The sequence below is a fragment of the Lathyrus oleraceus genome, chromosome 7, assembly GCF_024323335.1.
Source record: "Lathyrus oleraceus cultivar Zhongwan6 chromosome 7, CAAS_Psat_ZW6_1.0, whole genome shotgun sequence".
NCBI classification, from domain to species: Eukaryota; Viridiplantae; Streptophyta; class Magnoliopsida; order Fabales; family Fabaceae; genus Lathyrus; species Lathyrus oleraceus.
In genome coordinates, this window is record NC_066585.1 from 336204084 (window position 1) to 336224995 (window position 20912).

General features: G+C 36.5%; 1 protein-coding gene across 1 annotated transcript; it reads left to right on the forward strand.

Moving 5' to 3' along the window:
* Window positions 1-16153: 16153 nt before the first annotated feature.
* LOC127103688 (uncharacterized) lies at window positions 16154-17014 on the forward strand. Its single transcript, XM_051040926.1, has one exon. The coding sequence runs from the start codon at window positions 16154-16156 to the stop codon at window positions 17012-17014; it is 861 nt and encodes a 286-aa protein (XP_050896883.1).
* The last annotated feature ends 3898 nt before the right edge of the window (window positions 17015-20912 follow it).

Here is a 20912-nt window from a genome sequence, read left to right on the forward strand (position 1 = left end):
TTCTCTGGTCCACACCAGAGTTTTGGTGGAGGATTTTATCTGTGATAATTCATCCCCAAGCAGAGTGTTGGTATGGTGGATCTTACCTGTGTCGACAGTTTCCCCAACTAGAGTTGCTTTTGTGACAGATTCTACTTGCACATTTAAGCACTTCTCCCAGCTGAGAACGATGATTCATCCCTGCGATGATTTTGTGTTTTCATTGCTCCCCAACAGAGTTACGGCTGTGGCAGATTTCGGCCTGTGCAATGAATCTTTTCTCCCCAGCTGAGACTTTTGAGTTTATCCCTAAGCAGAGTGTTTGTTGAGATGTTCACCACTCTCCCCCTCAGCGGAAGAACGATTTTCTCTCAACAGAGCGTGATCTCTCAGTGAAACTCCCCAGTGGAGTTGCTGATTGATCCCCCAGCGGATGTGCTCTCAGTGGACTTCCCCAGTAGAGTTGCCAGTGGACGTCTCCAGTAGAGTTGCTACAGTATCCCCAATAGAGTTGCTTGTGTGGCAAATTCTACTCGTGCGTTCTGTTCTCCTTAGTAGTGTCTTCCTGTGCAGTAGACTCCTTTCCCTAACCGGATTGATTGATGATCTATCACTCAGAGACTTCCTGATATCTCTGATTCTCCTGCAGAGTTTTTGCTTCCTAGCATCTCGGATCTCCAGTAGATTGGATACTCTCCATTGGTGATCCTGACTTTCTCTCTTGAGATGTAGTACCGGGCGTTTGATTCTGGGCCTGTTTGTGTTAGATATGTCTGTTTGTCAGCATTCATCATACATAAACCACGCATATACATGCATAATCATTAACATTCAGATATTCATGTTGCATTTTTTGCCATATATCTTTTGTTTGTTGTCTCCTGCTAGTTGGTGATATACATTTCCCCAAGCAGATGGGTGTGACTGATCCTTCAAAATAGAGTCAGCCCCTTAAGCAGAAAGTGTCTATCTTTCCTGCCTTTTCCCCACTGAGTTCTATTCTCGTGGATGACGGTTGCTTCCGTTTCCTCCCAACACACACATTGGGATGGATTCCCTTATTGAGTTATATCCTCATTAGGATGAGTCTTGATTCAATTCACCTTTTTGGTTTGATCCTAAATTGGCCCTTTGAGACTGTTTTTGGTGGTCCCCAGTAAGGTTGCCAATATTGTTCACCTTATCCTCAGTGGATTTTTATGGCTTCTACCTACAAATCGGTAGTTGTAAGTCCTATCTTTTTGGTCTTCTACCAGCATATGGTAGTTATAAATCCTACTTTCATCCCCTAGCAGAGGTAACCTTTGTGGTTCATTCTGGTTGATGGCGGATTTTGTGGTCTTCTACCCAGCTCGGTAGTCATAAATCCTATTGTTTCTCTCTCCCCATCGGAGTTTGTGCTTCCCCGCGGTATAAATGAATAACTGCTCAGTAAACAGCAATCATTCATCTTATCCTCGGCTGAGTTTGTGGTTTTCTACCCAGTATTCGGTAGATGTAATCTCCCTTCTTGATGGTTATCTTCATCCAGTATTCGATGTTGATGTTCCCTCTTTTACCTGGATAATTGCCGTATGCTTGCAATTTATCCCCAACGAGTTATCTTTCGTCTACCCTGTTGTTGTTGGTGACGATTGTTTCTCCGTTTCGGATGATTTATCCTTTTTTTAACCCAGTAACCGGTTGTGGATAATCTTCCATGCGAGTTTACTATCTACGTTTTGACGGCAATAGATAGTATATCTCATGCACTCTCTGGTCGAGTCCTTTGGTTCTTCTCCAGTTGAGTATGTTTTTCTCCCCTTGCAGAGTTAACCCTTGTTGTTCATCTCAACTGATGACGGTTACTCTTCCGTGGTTTTCTACCCAGTATTCGGTAGATGTAATCCCCTCTTTGTTGGTTATCATCCAGTGATCGGTGTTGATATTCCTTCCTTCTTGTGGATGATTGCTCCGAATAAGCAATTTTATCCTCAACGGCTCCTCTTTCATTTACCGTTCGCCGGTAATGTTCGGTGCTCCCTTTTGATTGGTCATCATTATATACCTTGTTTTGGTATCCAGATGCCTTTCTTTTCGGTTGATTTATCCTTTGTTAACCCAGTAGTCGGTTGTGGATAATCTTCCATGCGAGTATATTATCTACGTTCTAACGGTAATAGATAATATATCTCATGCGCTCTTCGGTCGAAGCCTTTCGGGTTTCCCCAGTTGAGTAAGATTCGTTGTCCCTTTGCGGAATCGAATATTCATTCTACCCTTTTTTGTTTGGATAATTTCCGTATGCTTGCAATTTATCCCCAGTGAGTCATCTTTCGTTTACCCTGTTGTTGTTGGTAACGATTGTTTCTCTTTTCGGTCGATTTATCTTTTATTAACCCAGTAACCGGTTGTGGATAATCTTCCATGCGAGTATATTATATACGTTCTAACGGTAATAGATAATATATCTCATGCGCTCTTTGGTTGAAGCCTTTTGTCCTTCCCCAATTGAGTAAGATTCGTATTTCCCTTTGCGGAGTCAAATGTCCATCCTATAAACAAATCTGCTTTTCCAGCTTTCTTCAGGATGATGAGTGTTTTGGAAGTAAAAACCAATTCACGCCTCGGTTGGTCACCTATTATATGCCCAGTAACCGGTATCCCTGGTGTTCCTTCCATGCGAGTATATTATCTACGTTCTTACGGTAATAGATAATATATCTCATGCGCTCTTCGGTCGAAGTCTTTTGTCCTTCTCCAGTCGAGTAAGATTCGTATTCTTTGCAGAATCGAATGTCCATCCTATAAACAAGTATGCTTTTCTAGCTTTCTTCAGGATGATGAGTGTTTTGGAACACACACCAATTCACGCCTTGGTCGGTCACCTATTATATACCTATTACCCAGTATCCCTGGTGTTCCTTCCTTTCTGCTCCCTATTATGACCTCGGTCCCCTGTGGAGTCAGATTTTCCTGAGGTGAAATATACCTTTTCAGGTCTTCCTCAGATGTTTTGGTTGATTGATATCTCTCACCCTTACACCGGTCTTAGATATTCATTCTTCCTGAGCTTGTTGCCCACAAACCGGTAACACCTCATCCTTTTGCTTCCCCTGGAGAGTCTTTCAGATTTCCCCAACGGAGTTGTTGTTGTGATTCGTCTTGTGCTGTGTTGGCATATTCCCCAATACATGCAATTTTCCCGGCAGAGTTGTCTTGTCAGCTCTATCCCTAGCCCGAGTCCGGATTTTTATCTGATGTATCCTTCATGGATAGTTTTGCTATGTTGGCGTATTTTCCAGCACACGCATCTTTGAGTCAGCTTGAGTCTTTCCATTGGATTTGTTTCCCTTTGGAATTCTTCTCCCCAGTAAAGTCTCCAGTTTCAAGTCGTGTCCTGCTCACGCATTTTTTCTTTTTCTTATTCCCATAAGAGTCCCGTTAGAGTCTCTGTTTCCATGGAGTAAACTACTCCTATGGATTGTTCATTTATCCTGATTTCTTTTCTTCTTTGTGGACCCATATTCCCACAGAGATAGTTTTGTTTTGCATACATACATTTGCATCATGAGGTCTCTCAGGGACCAAAATTTGTCTCATTGTTGTTATTTAAGCCTTAACCTTCATTGTTGTTATTCTACCTCGTCGAGACGAAGACCTTAACCTTCATTTCTCCGGATAGAATGATCTTAAATAGGGGCATCTGTAAGACCCCAATTTTGTCCCTAAGATCCCTCATGACATCATATCATTGCATTTCATAGCCTCAAGGATCCTTTGAGCATCTTGCCTTCCTTTCCCTTAAGTGGGATCTCCTGTGAGTGGTTTGAGATCACCAGGCATTGTTTGCATTGTATGTCATTACTTTTCTTATTTAATCACTAACCAAAAAGCACCAAAAATATGTCATCTAACATTTGTTTTGCAGTCTAAGCAATCACAGGTCAATCACTTCAAGGATTTCCTTTGAGCAAGAGTTGATGGTACTTTCTTGAGATGAAGACCACATGATATTATCTTAAGCTTATATGAGCTAAGGTTCATTTTGAAGCAAATTCCCCAAGTGGCAAAGGCCCAAGTTCATCAGGCATTGTCAAGGTCATCTGAGGACCAAATTATCAACAGTGCAGTCAACTGAGGGCTTTGAGGTGTGGAAAATGATTTGAGACATCCCATTCATGTTCAAAAAGGCCTATTCATCATGTCAAACATCTATCTTGAAGATTTTGAAGTCATATCAAAAGTTTCCAAAAATGGAAACTGACCTGTAATTTCAAGTTTCCAAAAATGGCAAGTTTTTGGTCTACATTCAACTTGACTTTCCAAAATCAAAGAAGCTTCAAATGGATTTTTGGTGAACATGAAAGTTGAATATCTTTCTCTCCTATTTTCAAAAAGTCCTATATCATGATCATCTGATAATTGGTTGAGAAGTTATGAACAAATGATTGCAAAGTATACTTGGAAGTTCAAAGTGCCATAACTTTTGATCCAAAACTCCAATTTGGTCCACTCTTTTTGCAAAATGCTCCTTATGACCAAGAGATTCCAAATCAATCATTGCCTTGCGTGAAAGAAGCTCACATAATCATATGTCCATACATGTGCATTTTGGAGGGAAAATGGAGAATTCAAATTTGGTGAATCATACAAGCCAAATACCAATTCCATGATGTTTATTGGATGATTTTAAGTGAAAATGAACCTTGCATGGCACTGTTCACGTACACATTTGCCATGCTACCTCACACTTGCATTTTTTGCATCACACCTCATTTTTCCTTAATCACAATTAGCCAAGGCCTAATCTTGATTACAGCATCATTAACACACCATATATAAGCCAAATCTTAATCACAATTGGAAGAAGATAACAGAATTTGGATCAAAATTTCATTTCCCTCTCAATTTTCTCTCTCTTCAATTTTCAAATTTCTTCATACAATTCCTCAAAATTCTTGCATAATCATGTTTATCATGCATCATTGATGAAGAATCATCATCTGGTTTGAAGAATACAGTGCAGATTCGAGCTCCACAAATGCAAACACATGAAGATGGATTTCTGAAATTGGAGTGAATTGAGGTGGTTTCAGCTGCTGTTTCTTGCATCAAGCTTCATAACAAGGTTGAGGAAGAAGATATGGACGTTTTGGAGGCTTGAACACACGAATTTGAACACTGCACCTCAAGTAAGCTTGAAATTCGACCTTCATTATTTGCCTTTTCATGTACATAAACCTGTAGATCTTTTGATGTTGATGATTCTGATAGCTTTAGAATTTGATTTGGTTAAGTATTGCTCAAGATATGTTGATTTAAAGTTTTGACATCAAAAATGTTTTCGCTCGATCCGGTTGATTCATGAGGTTTTAGGCTGAATGATTATGATATTCGTGATCTACATTGAAAACTCTTTCGAACCATATGCATTTCGATGAATTCTGGAAAATTTCTTGATGTTGCTCCGCCTGTACCATCGAAGAAGACGGTGGAAACCGCCGTCCTCCGTCGTCTGTAATAGTGCTATGGTTTTGATCCCATGTGGCGCTCGCGTGGCTCCTGCGTGTCGTTTCCATTGGTCCAAATGCTTTGACTATGCCTGCGTGGTGTTTTGACTGTGAGGTGGATGCCACGCGTTTTAATGAAACGATGCGTTTCATCCAGCGTCCTTGGACCTTCATTACCTGCGTTCGGTCCTGGCGTGCGTATGCTTTGGATTTAATTTTTGATATTCGCTTGATCCGTCCATACCTGTGTTCGATACCTTCGCGCATGCATTTTTCTGATTTCCAATTGATTTTTCACTTGAGCGCACTTTGACCTGGCCAGCGTGGGTTCAATACTTGGCTATGCACTTTCCAATTTCATTCACACTTTGTTTTACATACTATTTCCATCTTATTTCATTTTGTTCATTCAACTTCTAAAAATCATAAAAAATAGAAGACATGTCCAAATTGATCCAAACTTTTTTTCACTTTCTTGTTTTTATCTCTAGATTTTTATAGCATTTATCTCATGATTTTTGTGCTTCTGGATTTTTAATTGTGATTGTTTGTTTGAACATGATGCCATATTGATATGTTGCATTCATTTGTTTGTCAAATGCTCATGGTTTATCCAATGGATTTGAAATTTGACATGCTTGATCCTAACATGTGATGTGATTTTTTGGCTTTGGTTTGAGTACTTTATCATATGCCATCACTGTTTTGGACACATGAACATATGGTGTGACAGTTTGTGTCACATATTTGATGTTGCTTTTGTGCATTTTCATTTACATATCATTTGAGCTCTTCTGGACCTAATTTTTTGCATGATGTTCATTCTTAACATGTTGAGCTTGTATAAAAAAATTCATAGCCATTGGATGCTTTTCTGTTTTGATTTGGATTTTCTATTTTTGATGTCCAATTTTGATCACTTTGCTTGCCTTAGCTTTACCTTGATAATTTGATGGCTTTGCCTTATGATTTGGTTTTGGTCCTTTTGAGGACTCTTTCTTGTCTGATTGAATGTGCTTCATGTGAAATATTGACTTCTGTTTTGGTCATTTGACTTGCCTTTGACCCTAGTCTTTGCACTAGTGTTTTGTACTCACCAATTGTGTTTTGTGTTTCAGGTATTTAGCACTAATGGTTGGTTTGGTCTCATTACTTGAGATACCAATTGCTTTGATCACTAACTCTTGTTGTGTTGTAGATCCATTGATGTGATGAACTCACTTGAGTGCTCGCACTTGTGACTTGCATTGTGTAGATATTGGAAAGTTACACTATTGTCTGTTTGGTTTTCTGAATAGACTATTAACTGTTTGGCTTTTGTACAGGTACATTAGTTGCTAGCTCTTGCTTGAGCTTTGCTTTGGAGTGTGGTTGATACACCACTGAGGTAGTTTAGCCTTCTTACTTCATGTAGTCTGGAAGTCCTGTCACCTATTTGGCAGGCATTTGGATGAAGTCCTCCTTATGAGGCCATGTTTGTGATTGTTTACATTTGTGCTAAAGACCTCTAAATGAGGCATGTTACTTGTTAAGTCCTCCTAAATGAAGAGGCAATTGACAGATAGAAGGGATTAGCAATCAATCCCCTGTTATTCAGTGAGTCGTTCATTATGCCCGCACTACGTGCTGATGCTCTTGAACATAACCCAAGATCTTTGTATAGTGTTTGTCAAGTGGAATAGGATCCCACATTCTGGATCCCCACACTTTCTTTATCATAAGCTCACCCAGGCCAGGGTTAAGAGCATGAGGTCTCATCCTCATTTCTCCATTTGATTAGCTTCACCCTAACTCTCAATGTTAGTGGTTAAGAGCTCACAGATTAACCATCACAGTTGGCTTGTTTGTCGAGGTTGATATGACCCCTCTTGACTAAAGCCCACCTATTTAATTGAGCCTCTTGTTTGTATATAGTGTGTGATGCATTGTATTGTTTGTTTGATTGCTTTGCATGTGTTTGCTTTTGCTCATTTGTTTGTTTGAGGAGTTAGATGTAAGTCCATCTATTGGCATTCTGTTTCCTGTTTTGTTTTGGTGGAGTTGGATGTAAGACTATCTATTGGCATTCTGTTTCCTATTTTGTTTTGTGGAGTTAGATATAAGCCCATCTATTGGCATTCTGTTTCCTGTTTTGTTTTGTGGAGTTGGATGCAAGACCATCTATTGGCATTCTATTTCCAGTTTTGTTGTTAGGAGTTGAGTGTAAGTCCATTGATTGGCAGCTTGTTTCCTCTGTTTGTGGTTCTCTCTTGAGACTTGCTTATTGCCTTTATCTTGTGTTGCCTAATTCCAAAGGAACTTACTTGGATCATCTCTATGATCTTGAGAAAGAAACTCCTATTGTGGCTTTATCCCTTACCCCCCACCTCTTGCATGCTTAACCTTAACCTTTTTCATCTTTAACCCAAACCAGAAAACTTTTGTGCAAACATTTGACTCGTTTTCAAACATTAGAAACCTAGGCCTTATGCCTTTGATTTTCAAACTTTCTTTTCACAATACTTATTTTGAATTGAATCTTTAAATCAACTTTACCCATTTTGTGCATACTTCTAATTGGTTAATTCAACCCATTCAAATGTGTCTTCTTGTGGTTTCAATGACCATGTTCTTAATCGAATTTTTCATAACCTTTAGCTATTAGGTTTGAGTTATCTTTGTGGTAGATATAATACTCACCTATGTCCTTAGTGATGGACAATAAGTCTTCCATGCTTATTATAGGGCATAATCCCTCACTAGCATGTTGAAGCTATCCTCACATGGTGCACTTGTGGTTTTTCAGGTCGAGTTTTCTCCCTTTGATAACAAAAGACCTTAGGGCTTTTGGACCAATCAATCCACTCACTTGTTTTGAAATTTGTTACCCGAACTACGAGGTTTTGATCCTTATCTTTCATGAGAAGGTACGTAGGCAATGGGTTCATCCATCCAAACACAAAAATGTAAATAAACTTGTACATTATTTTCTCATCTCTTCAATCATGTTTGCACAAAATACTTTCATAAACAATAACCTTTGCAACAAGTTGTGAAAAGGGCTCCCTAGGAGTACCTAGGATGTTGTGGGTGCCTAACACCTTCCCATGACATAACCAACCCCCTTACCCAGATCTCTGTCTTTTACTAGTTTTGTTTGTAAAACTTTATAGGTTTTTGTTCGCTTTCTAACCATTCCTTTGGATAAATAGAAGTGCGGTGGCGACTCGACTTTGTATGATTTACCTTGGATTTAGTTAATATTTTCAATGGTAATGAATACACCGCTACACTCGCTACATAGTAGTGTGTTTGACTTTTGGGCTGATTTCCTTTAAGAAAAGATATAATAAGAATTATTCTAACATCAGACGCCAAACTTATGCAAAATTCTGTTGAACCGCTCTGAAACACGACTTCTCCTTCGATACATGCAATCAACCCTCCTACCTCATATTTTCCAAGTTTCCACCTCTGAAGGTTGAATTCTTAAAGGATACAATTCCCAATGACTAATTCCCAAAAGTTATGATTTTCTCCAAAAGATTAATATTAAAGTTTTTACTGAAAAGTTATTGATTAAGTTTTTTTTATGAAAAAGGGATTACAGTTAACAGAACAATTAAAAAGGACAAAGATTGAACAAATATAATTATCCCTATAAACACTTGTGGGATATTATCATATAGAATTGACCAAAGGGGTTTTAGGAAAAATCAGTTTGGTCAAACATTCAAGGATCGGTACTTTTTAATAAAACAATCACAAACATGCAATTTCACATTATAATGTGATTTAACTTCAAAATTCGATTTTATTAACAAATCACCAAAAACAATTTTATCGATACAAAAATCATATTGATCACCAAAAATGACCAAATGAGATCATCCCATTTGGGCATAAATCGTAACAATGATCGAATCCCAAAAACCAAAATTTCAATATAAAACATATTATTCATACAAAATCATATAATATGTGACCAAAGGGGTTGTGCCAAATCCCATATGGTCATAACAAATTAGTACAATAAAATACTTGTATTTTGATTCGATACATTTCACAGAGATAAAAATAACAAAAATCTGGCGTTGGTGAGAGGGTAAGGGAACCCTCATCATTCTGTTACCTAAAATCCACCATATAGTAATCAATCTCCCCCCACTTACCTTATCGATTGAGCTCTCAAGATCTTGATGTTCCTCCCTTGTCTCCGCAGACTCAGATGCACCATTTAGCGATATGCCTCAAACCTTAGTTTTACCCTCACTCTCACACTCTCCATTATGATATATATTATGTTTAATCCAATGTTAAGATTAATTCCCAAATATTTAATTAAATAATTTTTCAATTAAGCGTAACACCGTTAATATTTAAACAAAATATTTATTTGATTTTAAAAAATACATATATTAAACATAAGGTGTCACACTATATTTAAATAATTAAATAATTATTATTATAAACTTCAAATAATTATTATCGTTATTTTAAATAATTAAATAAAATCTACCGCTCTCACCTAAATATTTTAATAATTATTAAATTATTAAAATACCCTTGAATACTATAAAACATCATAAAACGCCAAAAACTCATCAACATCACATAAATAAATTATCAAATAATTCATAAAATTCAATAATTAAACAGAAACAATTAAATAACTTAAGGGTGTTACAACTCCCCCCACTTAAAAATATTTTTGCCCTCGAAAACTACATGGCGAAAACAACTCTAGGTAGGATTTCTTCATCCTGCTCTCCAGCTCCCAAGTTATGCTACCTCCAGCAGATCCTCCACAATTGACCTTCACTAGAGTAATCTTTTTGCCTCGTAGCTGCTTAACCTCTCGATCCGCGATCGGAACAGGAGCTGCTTCAACAGTTAGGTTGTCACGAACTTGCACATAGTCCATCTGGATTACGTGCGAAGGATCATGAACATACTTCCATAGTTACGACACATGAAAAACATCATGCATATTCAAAAGAGATGGGGATAAGGCAAAATGATAAGCAACTGCTCCAATCCTATGAATAATCTGATACAGTTCAATAAAGCGAGGAATGGACTTCTTAGACTTCATGGCTCTTCCAACACCATTCACTAGAGTGACTCTTAGAAAAACGTGGTCACAATCCTGAAACTCAAGATCCTTTCTGCGCTTGTCATGGTTACTCTTCTTCCTACTTTGAGATGCCTTCATATTCTCTTGAATTACTTTGACTTTCTCATTCGTCTGCTGCACAATTTTTGGTCCAAGTACAATGCTCTCTTCAGAATCATGCCAACATAGAGGAGTCCTACATCTCCTGCCATATAACACCTTGAATGGTTCCATCTCAATACTAGAATGGTAGCTGTTATTGTACGTGAAATGTATCAAAGGAAAGTAATTATCCCAAGTACCGCAATGCTCCAGAACACAAGCCCTCAACAAGTCCTCCAAAGATTGGATAGTCCTCTCTGTTTGTCCATCAGTATATGGGTGATACGCCAAACTCAATCTCAACTTAGTACCTAAAGTGTCTTGTAAGATTTTCCAAAATCATGATATAAACCTCGGATCTCTTTCGGAGACGATACTCGATAGAATACCATGAAACTTTACATTCACCTCAATGTAAATCTCTATCAATCTCTGTAGTGGAAAATTGATCTTAATCGGTATGAAGTGAGCCGATTTCATCAGCCTATCAACAATCAACCAAATTGTATTACTTCCTTTCGGAGTACTTGGCAACCCAGTCACAAAGTCCATAGGTATGCTATCCCACATCCATTGTGGAATATTCATTTACTGCATCAGTCAAAACGGTCTCTGATGCTCGACTTTAGATTTCTGACAAATTAAGCAAGAATAACCAAATTGTGCAATGTCCCTCTTCATCCCTGACCACCAGAACATTTTCTTCAAATCCTACATATTAGTGTTTCCTGGATGAATACTAAAATTGCTTCGATGATTCTCCTCCCAAATCCAATCTATGTTTCTCTTTGATCTCTTCAAGAAAACCAGTGGTTAGCTTCAACATGCCCAACTTCACACTATTCGAAGTCACTTCACATATTAAGCTCAAATCTCTAAATTGTTAAATCATTTCTAGCTCTCTGACCATCATCGCCGACATGTGCAAAGATTTCTTGCTCAAAGCATCAGCTACCACATTGGCTTTACCAAGATGGTAATTTAAACCAAATTCTTAGTCCTTCAAAAATTCTAACCATCTCCTCTGTCTCATGTTAATCTCCTTCTGATCAAAGAGATGCTTCAAACTCTTGTGACCACTAAAAACTTCAAATCTGGAACCATATAAGTAGTGCCTCCAAATATTCATAATAAAAACAACCGCAGCTAACTCCAAATCATGTGTAGGATAACTCCTCTCATGAATCTTCAGTGTTCGAGAAGCATAAGCCATCACCTGCCCATTCTATATAAGCATTCCACCTAAATCCATCTTAGATACATCACAATAAACAATAAATGGTTATGTAGGATTAGGTAGAATCAACACTAGTGCAATTGTCAACTTCTTCTTCAAAGCTTGAAAATTTTCTTCACATGGTATATCCCATACAAAAGGTTGACCCTTGCGAGTCAATTGCGTCAAGGATAAGGCCAACTTCGAGAAACCATCAATAAATCTCCGACAATAACCAGTAAAGTCAAGAAAACTTCTGATCTCAATATTCGTCTTCGGAGCCTCCCATTGTAACACTGCATCAACTTTTGAAGTACCCACCATTATACCGCCACTAGAAATCATATGACCCAAGAAATTGACTTCCCGCAACCAAAAATCACATTTAGATATTTTCACAAACAAGTTCTTTTCTTTTAAAACCTGAAGTATAATACATAGATGTTATGCATGATCTTCATCTGATTTAGAGTAACTAAGAATATCATCAATGAATACCATAACAAAGTTAGCCAAGAACGGGTGAAAAGTTTTGTTCATATACTCCATAGATACACCAAGCGCATTATAAACTCCGAATGGCATCACCGAATATTCATAGCGACCATACCGAGTTCTAAAGGATGTCTTAGAAATATCTTTATCTTTCACTCTTATCTGATGATACCCCGACCTCAAGTCAATCTTACTAAACATACATGCTCCCACTAGTTGGTCCATGAGATCACCAATTCTGGGAAGTGGATACTTATTCTCGATAGTTACTTTATTAAGTTGTCTGTAGTCCACACATAATCTCATACTTCCATCTTTCTTCTTCACTAACAAGACTAGAGCTCCACAAGGTGATACACTCGGCCTGATGAACTTCTTATTAAGTAAATCTTCCAATTGCTTCTTCAATTCAGCTAACTTTGCTGGAGACATTCTATATGGTGCCATAGATATCAATCCAGTTTCTGGTATCAAATCAATGTTGAACTCCACTTCTCTTTCTGGTGGCAGATCATTAATATCGTCTAGAAAAACCTCTGGAAAATGACGCACCACTGGAAATTAATCTATCTTTGCTTTACTTTCAGCCTTCAGGGATGCAAACATTGCAAAAGCTTGTGCTTCATCCTTTAGTAGTTCCTCTAGTTAATTAGCATAATCCTGCAACCATGCCTGAGCACCCTATGGATCATGCTTTCCCTTGAAAGTTGGAGTTTTATTTATCAGAAACCTGTCCAAACCACGACCACCTCCATCAGCTTGTTGGTTCTGCTGCCCATCGCATGGGCCAAAGCTTCCAATGCATCAACGATAGCATGGTTGTTCCTTCCAACCATATCTCTTTATTCAAGCAAGTAACTGTTAGAAGAAATAATATGTTGGCAAAGTTTAACTAAACTCGTCACACAAAAGGAAGTAAAATATTAACAAAATACTAGCCAATTGGATCGACTATGCTCTGATACCACTATGTAACACCCTAAACCACAAATAATAGATTTTAAATAAAAATAACAGGAAAATGATGTTACTCCATCATAAATACTTCCAAAAATCATAAAACAACAGATGTTGCACCATGGAAATTTATTTAGAAACACCATAAAACATGTCTGAATAGAACTGAATTAGTATATCATAATCAAAATCTCACAATAGTTGATTGCAAACAAATCAAAGTAATGCAAATGAACGCCCTTATCCACATTGTTAAAGATCAGAACATTCTTATTCAAAAACTAAAATATACGGAAGATAAAAGACTGCTGAGAGGCAACAACCATCTCACTGCAACAACGAACCTCAGTCCTGCTATCACCTATGCAAAGCACACCATAAAATCAAGCAAACGAGAAAGGGGTGAGAATACACTTACATATAGTGATGGTGAAAGTTTAGGCAAATAATATGATAATTGAGAAATGATAATTCACTCAAAACATGAATGATAATCATGCAATCACAAACACAAAATACAACATCGAAACAACAATTCATCATAAGACACATCAATGTATGCAAGACTGATGTTCATCGACGCCATCACCTAAATGCATGTGGTACCAAAGTTTTGTGAATATCAGAGGTATGTTACTAATATCGTCCAACATGGTAAAAAGTCTTCGGCCCTCAACTGAACCAACGGCCCCCGCCATAAGATCTGAGACATGCCTCTAGTCCCTCAGATAGACTAATGATCCCCATCATAGGATCCGAGGCCATCGAAAAATAGACCGAAGACTCACCTAACTCTGAAATAGTATGAATGCATGACATGTTATAAGGATTCAAACCGACATCCACAGAAAATTACCCAAACATCATCAAAGATTGTATATTCACCAAAAATTGATATTTCATCATTATCATCGTAACAGGTTCCAAGTATGATCCCAAATGTCAGTCATATGCCTCCAGTATAACATCATAACATTGTTAATTCTTTAAAAGGATTAAATTAAATTAAATATAACGTTTTTACTTAATTTAATTTTATGACGAAAAGTTAAAGTTATCAAGACTAACATCATTAATTTTCCAACAAAAAAACTCATTTCAACTAAGAACAAAGATTTTTTTAGTTTTAGCTTTATTTATAAAAATTATTATTATTCACCAGAAAGATTAAACAAAACTCTGAAATTTATTATAATCAAAACATTAATCCTTATGGATTGGCAAATGTCTTTAAATACATAAAACAAAGAAACTTTAATGAGTCTTATGAGTTTTTAATCCTAAACAAAATAAATAAATAAAACAAAAAAACATAAATTGCTAAAATTTCATAAAATAGTAAAACATTATTTTCAGAATTTAAACAAGCTTAAAAAACGCATACTCACTTCTTTGCAATGAATTTTACTTCCTGGCTGATTCCCTTTCCGAAAAGATACAATAAGATTTATTCTGACATCAGACGCCAAACTTGCGCAAAATTATGTTGAAACACTCTAAAGCGCGACTTCTCCTTCGATACATGCAACCAACCCTCCTACCTCAGACTTTCCAAGTTTCCGCCTCCCAATGTCGAGTTCTTACAAGATACAATTCCTAATGACAAATTCCCAAAAGTTATGATTTTCCCCAAAAGATTAATTCTAGAGTTTTTACAGAAAAGTTATTGATTAAGTTACTTTTTTATGAAAAAGGGTATACGATTAACAGAACGATCAAAAAAGACAAAGATTGACCAAATAGGATTATCCTTATAAACAATTTTGGGATATTATTATACAAAATTGACCAAAGGGGTTTTCGAAAAAACTAATTTGGTCAAACATTCAGGGATTGATACTTTTTAATAAAATAATCACATACATGCAATTTCATATTATATTGTGATTTAACATCAAAACTCAATTTTATTAACAAATCACAAAAAACAATTTTATCGATCCAAAAATCATATCGATCACCAAAAGTGACCAAATGGGATCATCCCATTTGGGCACAAATCATAACAAAGATCGACTTCCAAAAAACAAAATTTCAATATAAAACATATTATTCATACATAATCATACAATATGTGACCAAAGGGGTTGGACCAAACCCCATATGGTCAGAACAAATAAGTACAATAAAATTATTGTATTTTGATTCGATACATTTCACATAAATACAAATAATAATAACCTGGTGCTGATGAGAGAGTAAGGGAACCCTCATCATTATGTTGCATAAAATCCACCCTATAGTAAGCAATATCCCCCCTTACCTTATTTATTGAGCTTTCAATATCTTGATATTCCTCCCTCTCCAAATCGCTGCCTCGGGATCACTCCCAAAATGGTCTCCCCAGACTCAGATGCGCGCCGTTTAGCGATATGCCTCAAACCTTAGTTTTGCCCTCATTCTCACACTCTCCCTTACGATATATATTATGTTTAATCCAACGTTAAGATTAATTCTCAAATATTTAATCCCAAACGAAATATTTATTTAATTGATAAATAAAATAAAATAAATCTTAAATTAAATAATTATTCAATTAAGCATCATACCATTAATATTTAAATAAAATATTTATGTGATTTAAAAAATATATATATATATTTAACATAAGTTGTCATACTATATTTAAATAATTGAATAATTATTATTATAAACCTCTAATAATTATTATCATTATTTTAAATAATTAAATAAAATCTACCGCTCTCACCCAAATATTTTTAATAATTATTAAATTATTAAAATATCCTCGAATACACTAAAACATCATAAAACACTCAAAAGCACACCAACATCACATAAATAAATTATCAATCAATGAGGTTTGACTTTCCAGATGAGGATATCTTGTTTATTAAAGATTATAACATTCCAAACCCTAACGAAGGATCCAAACCAGGATCGCGATATATGCTCATGTTCGACTGTGCTTCAAATGCTCAAGGTCATGGAATTGGGGCAATCATCACCTCTCCTACTGAATTTCACCTTTCATTCACTGCAAGATTATATTTTGACTGCACCAACAATATGGTAGAATATGAAGCATGTATCTTCGGCATTGAATCAACCATTGATCTGAGAATTAAAATCCTCGAGGTTTACGGAGACTCAACTCTGGTAATCAGTCAGATCAAGGGAGATTGGGAAACTCGGGATTTCAAGATAATTCCATATAAGAAGCATGTTATGAAGTTGATTCCCTACTTTTATGAGATAATTTTTCATCATATCCCTAGGGAAGAGAATCAACTAGAAGATGCTTTGGCTACCTTTGTATCCATGTTCAAGGTCAAGTGGAAAAGTGAAGCATTCTCTATTCAAATTGAACATATGGTTGAACCCGCATATTGTCTAGAAACTGAGGCAGATTCTGAAGACCAACCTTGGTTCTATGACATTAAAAGGTATATAGAGAAACAAGAGTATCCTGAGAATGTCTCCATCATTGATAAGAAGGCTCTAAGAAAGCTCTTTGCCAAGTTCTTCTTGAATGCAAATGTGTTATACAAAAGGAATTATGACTCTGTCTTGCCCAGAACTTCAGTCCGTACTTCTACTAGGGCAACTTCATTCTCCCTCGTATATGGCATGAAAGTTGACCTCTCAATTGAGGTGGGAATGTTGTCATTAAGGGTTATCATGGAAGCCAAACTTGATGAAGTCGAATGGATCTAATCCATACATGATCAGTTGAATCTCATCAAAGAAAAACACTTGACGGCTCTCTGTCATGGTCAGATATACTAGAGACGTCTTAAGAAAGCTTATGACAAGAAGGTTAGCCCTCAAATATTCCAAGAAGATGACCTCGTGCTCAAGAAATACTCTCTAATACACTCGGATCCACGAGGCAAGTAGACTCCCAACTACAAAACGCCCTTTTTCGTTAAGACGACATTCTCATGAGGAACCATGACCCTCACTGTAACAGCCCAATTTTAGGAATTAATTATTATATTATATTTAATTATTTGGAGTGTTAAGTAATTAAACGGTTGTGAGGTAGTATAATAATGGATTAATTAATTTAATTAGTGTGGTAATTAATTATTTAGTTGATATGAGATATAATTAAATAATTATTAATTAACCTAGTGTGCATAGTGAGTGGTTAATTATTTGAATTTAAATAGAGGTATTTAAATATTAGGTATTATTGGACCTAGTGATTAAATTAGATGATTTAAGCCCAACTAGAATACTATTATAAATAGTAAGAGTGAAGGGAGTGAGAATCATAATTCACTTGAGCACTGAAGGCAATAGAGAAAGAGGAGAGGGAACGTAAAGAGGAGTTAAGGTTTCCATCAGAGTTATAAGGTAAGGGGGGAAATCCTTACTATTATGGGTTAGCATGATTGGGTCGATGGGTAGGAACATGTTTTAGGTTGAAATCCTTAATTGGCATGAATTGGAATTATTAGGTTTTGATAAATACCCTTGAATTGTGATGAATAAATTATGTTAAAACTGTGAATGAATCTATATTTGGGTGAGTCGTAATTTTCTGAACGTGTAGCTTTTTACGGAATCGAAATCGGAGGTCCGGAAGTCCTCCAACGGCAAAAAATGCGGGTAATTCTGCATTCTGTTCGTTGTTAGCGCAGGAACAGCTTTCTGTTTTGCGTTAACCGGTTAACCCAGGGCGTTAACCGGTTAACACTGTTATGATAATTAAAAAAATTAATTTCTGTCTTGCGTTAACAGGTTAACCCAGGGCGTTAACCAGTTAACACTGTTATAATTTGCCAAAAACGTATTCTGTCTTGCGTTAACAGGTTAACCAAATGCGTTAACAGGTTAACACTGTTGAAATACTGTTAGAATTGCATTCTGTCTTGCGTTAACAGGTTAACCCAGGGCGTTAACCGGTTAACACTGTTGAAAAACTGTTAAATTTGTATTCTGTCTTGCGTTAACAGGTTAACCCAGGGCGTTAACCGGTTAACACTGTTGAAATACTGTAAAATTTGTATTCTGTCTTGCGTTAACAGGTTAACCAAATGCGTTAACAGGTTAACACTGTTTGAAAAGTGAAAATTTGATATTTAAATATTATGTACGTTTTGGAATGGAATTATGTGTACATATTAGATGATTGGCCTATATTGGTGAATAATATATTGCATGAATGTGTATGTATGCCATTATTGAATTGTGAAAGGTTTATGATTATGAATGTGTATATGTACCAATTGTGAGTTATGGTGATATGTGGATGTTAAGACGGTATAGGAGGTCTTAATTGCATATGTGTTGGTATGTGTGCATTCATTCATAGCATGGTCAAGCGGTGATCCTTTATTGGAAACAGACGTAGCAGACGTTGATTCTTGATTGGAATCAGGCGTAGTATTAAGCGGTGATCCTTAATTGGAAACAGACGTAGCAGACGTTAATCCTTGATTGGGATTAGGCGTAGTATTAAGCGGTGATCCTTTATTGGAAACAGACGTAGGCTTTGGTCTTGTCCGGATCTGAAGCGTGGCTTGGATTCTAGATATTGAATCGGAAAGCGGTGAAACTTTGAGTTCACATTACGGTACCACATGCATAGAGTCACATTGTCTTGCATAGAGTCGTCTATAGTTATGTGATCATTGAATGCATGTATTGTTGTGAGTGTGACGTACATTGAAATATGTGGAATAATTGTCTGTTAATATTATTGACGTGATTATACTAAGTGTGATGAATTCTAAAATTGTGTTTTGATTCATTGTGCCTTATTATGCTGTTTCATAATGATTTGGAATTCTCACCCTTTCTGTTTGAATGTTACCTTTACATGGGTATCGTGCAGATACTACAGAGTAGTATTGCTGGAGTAGGTGGACGGTAGCTCGCTCAAGATTAGCTGAAGAGTTTCCGTATTTAGTTTGAATTGGTAATGAGTCAATGCTCTGGTCATGTAACACTGGGTAGATTAGCGATGTTGAACTCGTATCTTATTTTGATATGCTTTATGTCATAAATCGTTTTATTTAATTGGAAGTAGTGACCATGGTATGGGACATGGATCATTTTATGAAATGCATGAGTATTCCTTATTTTCCGCTGCGAACGCATATGTTTGAATATTCATGATGATTGGAATGTGTTACTTTAATTGGCCAGGTGTATTGTTGGTTTTTGAAAAGTTTTAAGTTTCGAAAACGTCGATGTGACGCCCTTTTCTTTATATGCGTGCTTATTTACTCTGATTATATGCTAAATAATTTGGGGTAGAAAAAGGGGTGTTACATTAGTGGTATCAGAGCATGGTCGACCGGTTGGTCAATAGTCACTAATGTGTTACATTAGTAGCCGGTCGGTCCGTCCGACCAGGTTGTTTAGTTATGTTTGTTCCCTAATATGTGACATGTGTGTGAGAACACTGTCGGTGCTTGTTTTATTTTCCATTGGCAGGTTGGGAACTCGAGGATAAGATGAGGGAATCGTATCCGGAGTTGTTCGTCTGAGGAATTTTCGAGGACGAAAATCTTTTAAGTGGGGGAGAGTTGTAACAGCCCAATTTTAGGAATTAATTATTATATTATATTTATATTATATTTAATTATTTGGAGTGTTAAGTAATTAAGCGGTTGTGAGGTAGTATAATAATGGATTAATTAATTTAATTAGTGTGGTAATTAATTATTTAGTTGATATGAGATATAATTAAATAATTATTAATTAACCTATTGTGCATAGTGAGTGGTTAATTATTTGAATTTAAATAGAGGTATTTAAATATTAGGTATTATTGGACCTAGTGATTAAATTAGATGATTTAAGCCCAACTAGAATACTATTATAAATAGTAAGAGTGAAGGGAGTGAGAATCATAATTCACTTGAGCACTGAAGGCAATAGAGAAAGAGGAGAGGGAACGTAAAGAGGAGTTAAGGTTTCCATCAGAGTTACAAGGTAAGGGGGGAAATCCTTACTATTATGGGTTAGCATGATTGGGTCAATGGGTAGGAACATGTTTTAGGTTGAAATCCTTAATTGGCATGAATTGGAATTATTAGGTTTTGATAAATACCCTTGAATTGTGATGAATAAATTATGTTAAAACTGTTAATGAATCTATATTTGGGTGAGTCGTAATTTTCTGAACGTGTAGCTTTTTACGGAATCGAAATCGGAGGTCCGGAAGTCCTCCAACGGCAAAAAATGCGGGTAATTCTGCATTCTGTTCGTTGTTAGCGCAGGAACAGCTTTCTGTTTTGCATTAACCGGTTAACCCAGGGCGTTAACCGGTTAACACTGTTATGATAATTAAAAAAATTAATTTCTGTCTTGCGTTAACAGGTTAACCCAGGGCGTTAACCGGTTAACACTGTTATAATTTGCCAAAAACGTATTCTGTCTTGCGTTAACAGGTTAACCAAATGCGTTAACAGGTTAACACTGTTGAAATACTGTTAGAATTGCATTCTGTCTTGCGTTAACAGGTTAATCCAGGGCGTTAACCGGTTAACACTATTGAAAAACTGTTAAATTTGTATTCTGTCTTGCGTTAACAGGTTAACCCAGGGCGTTAACCGGTTAACACTGTTGAAATACTGTAAAATTTGTATTCTGTCTT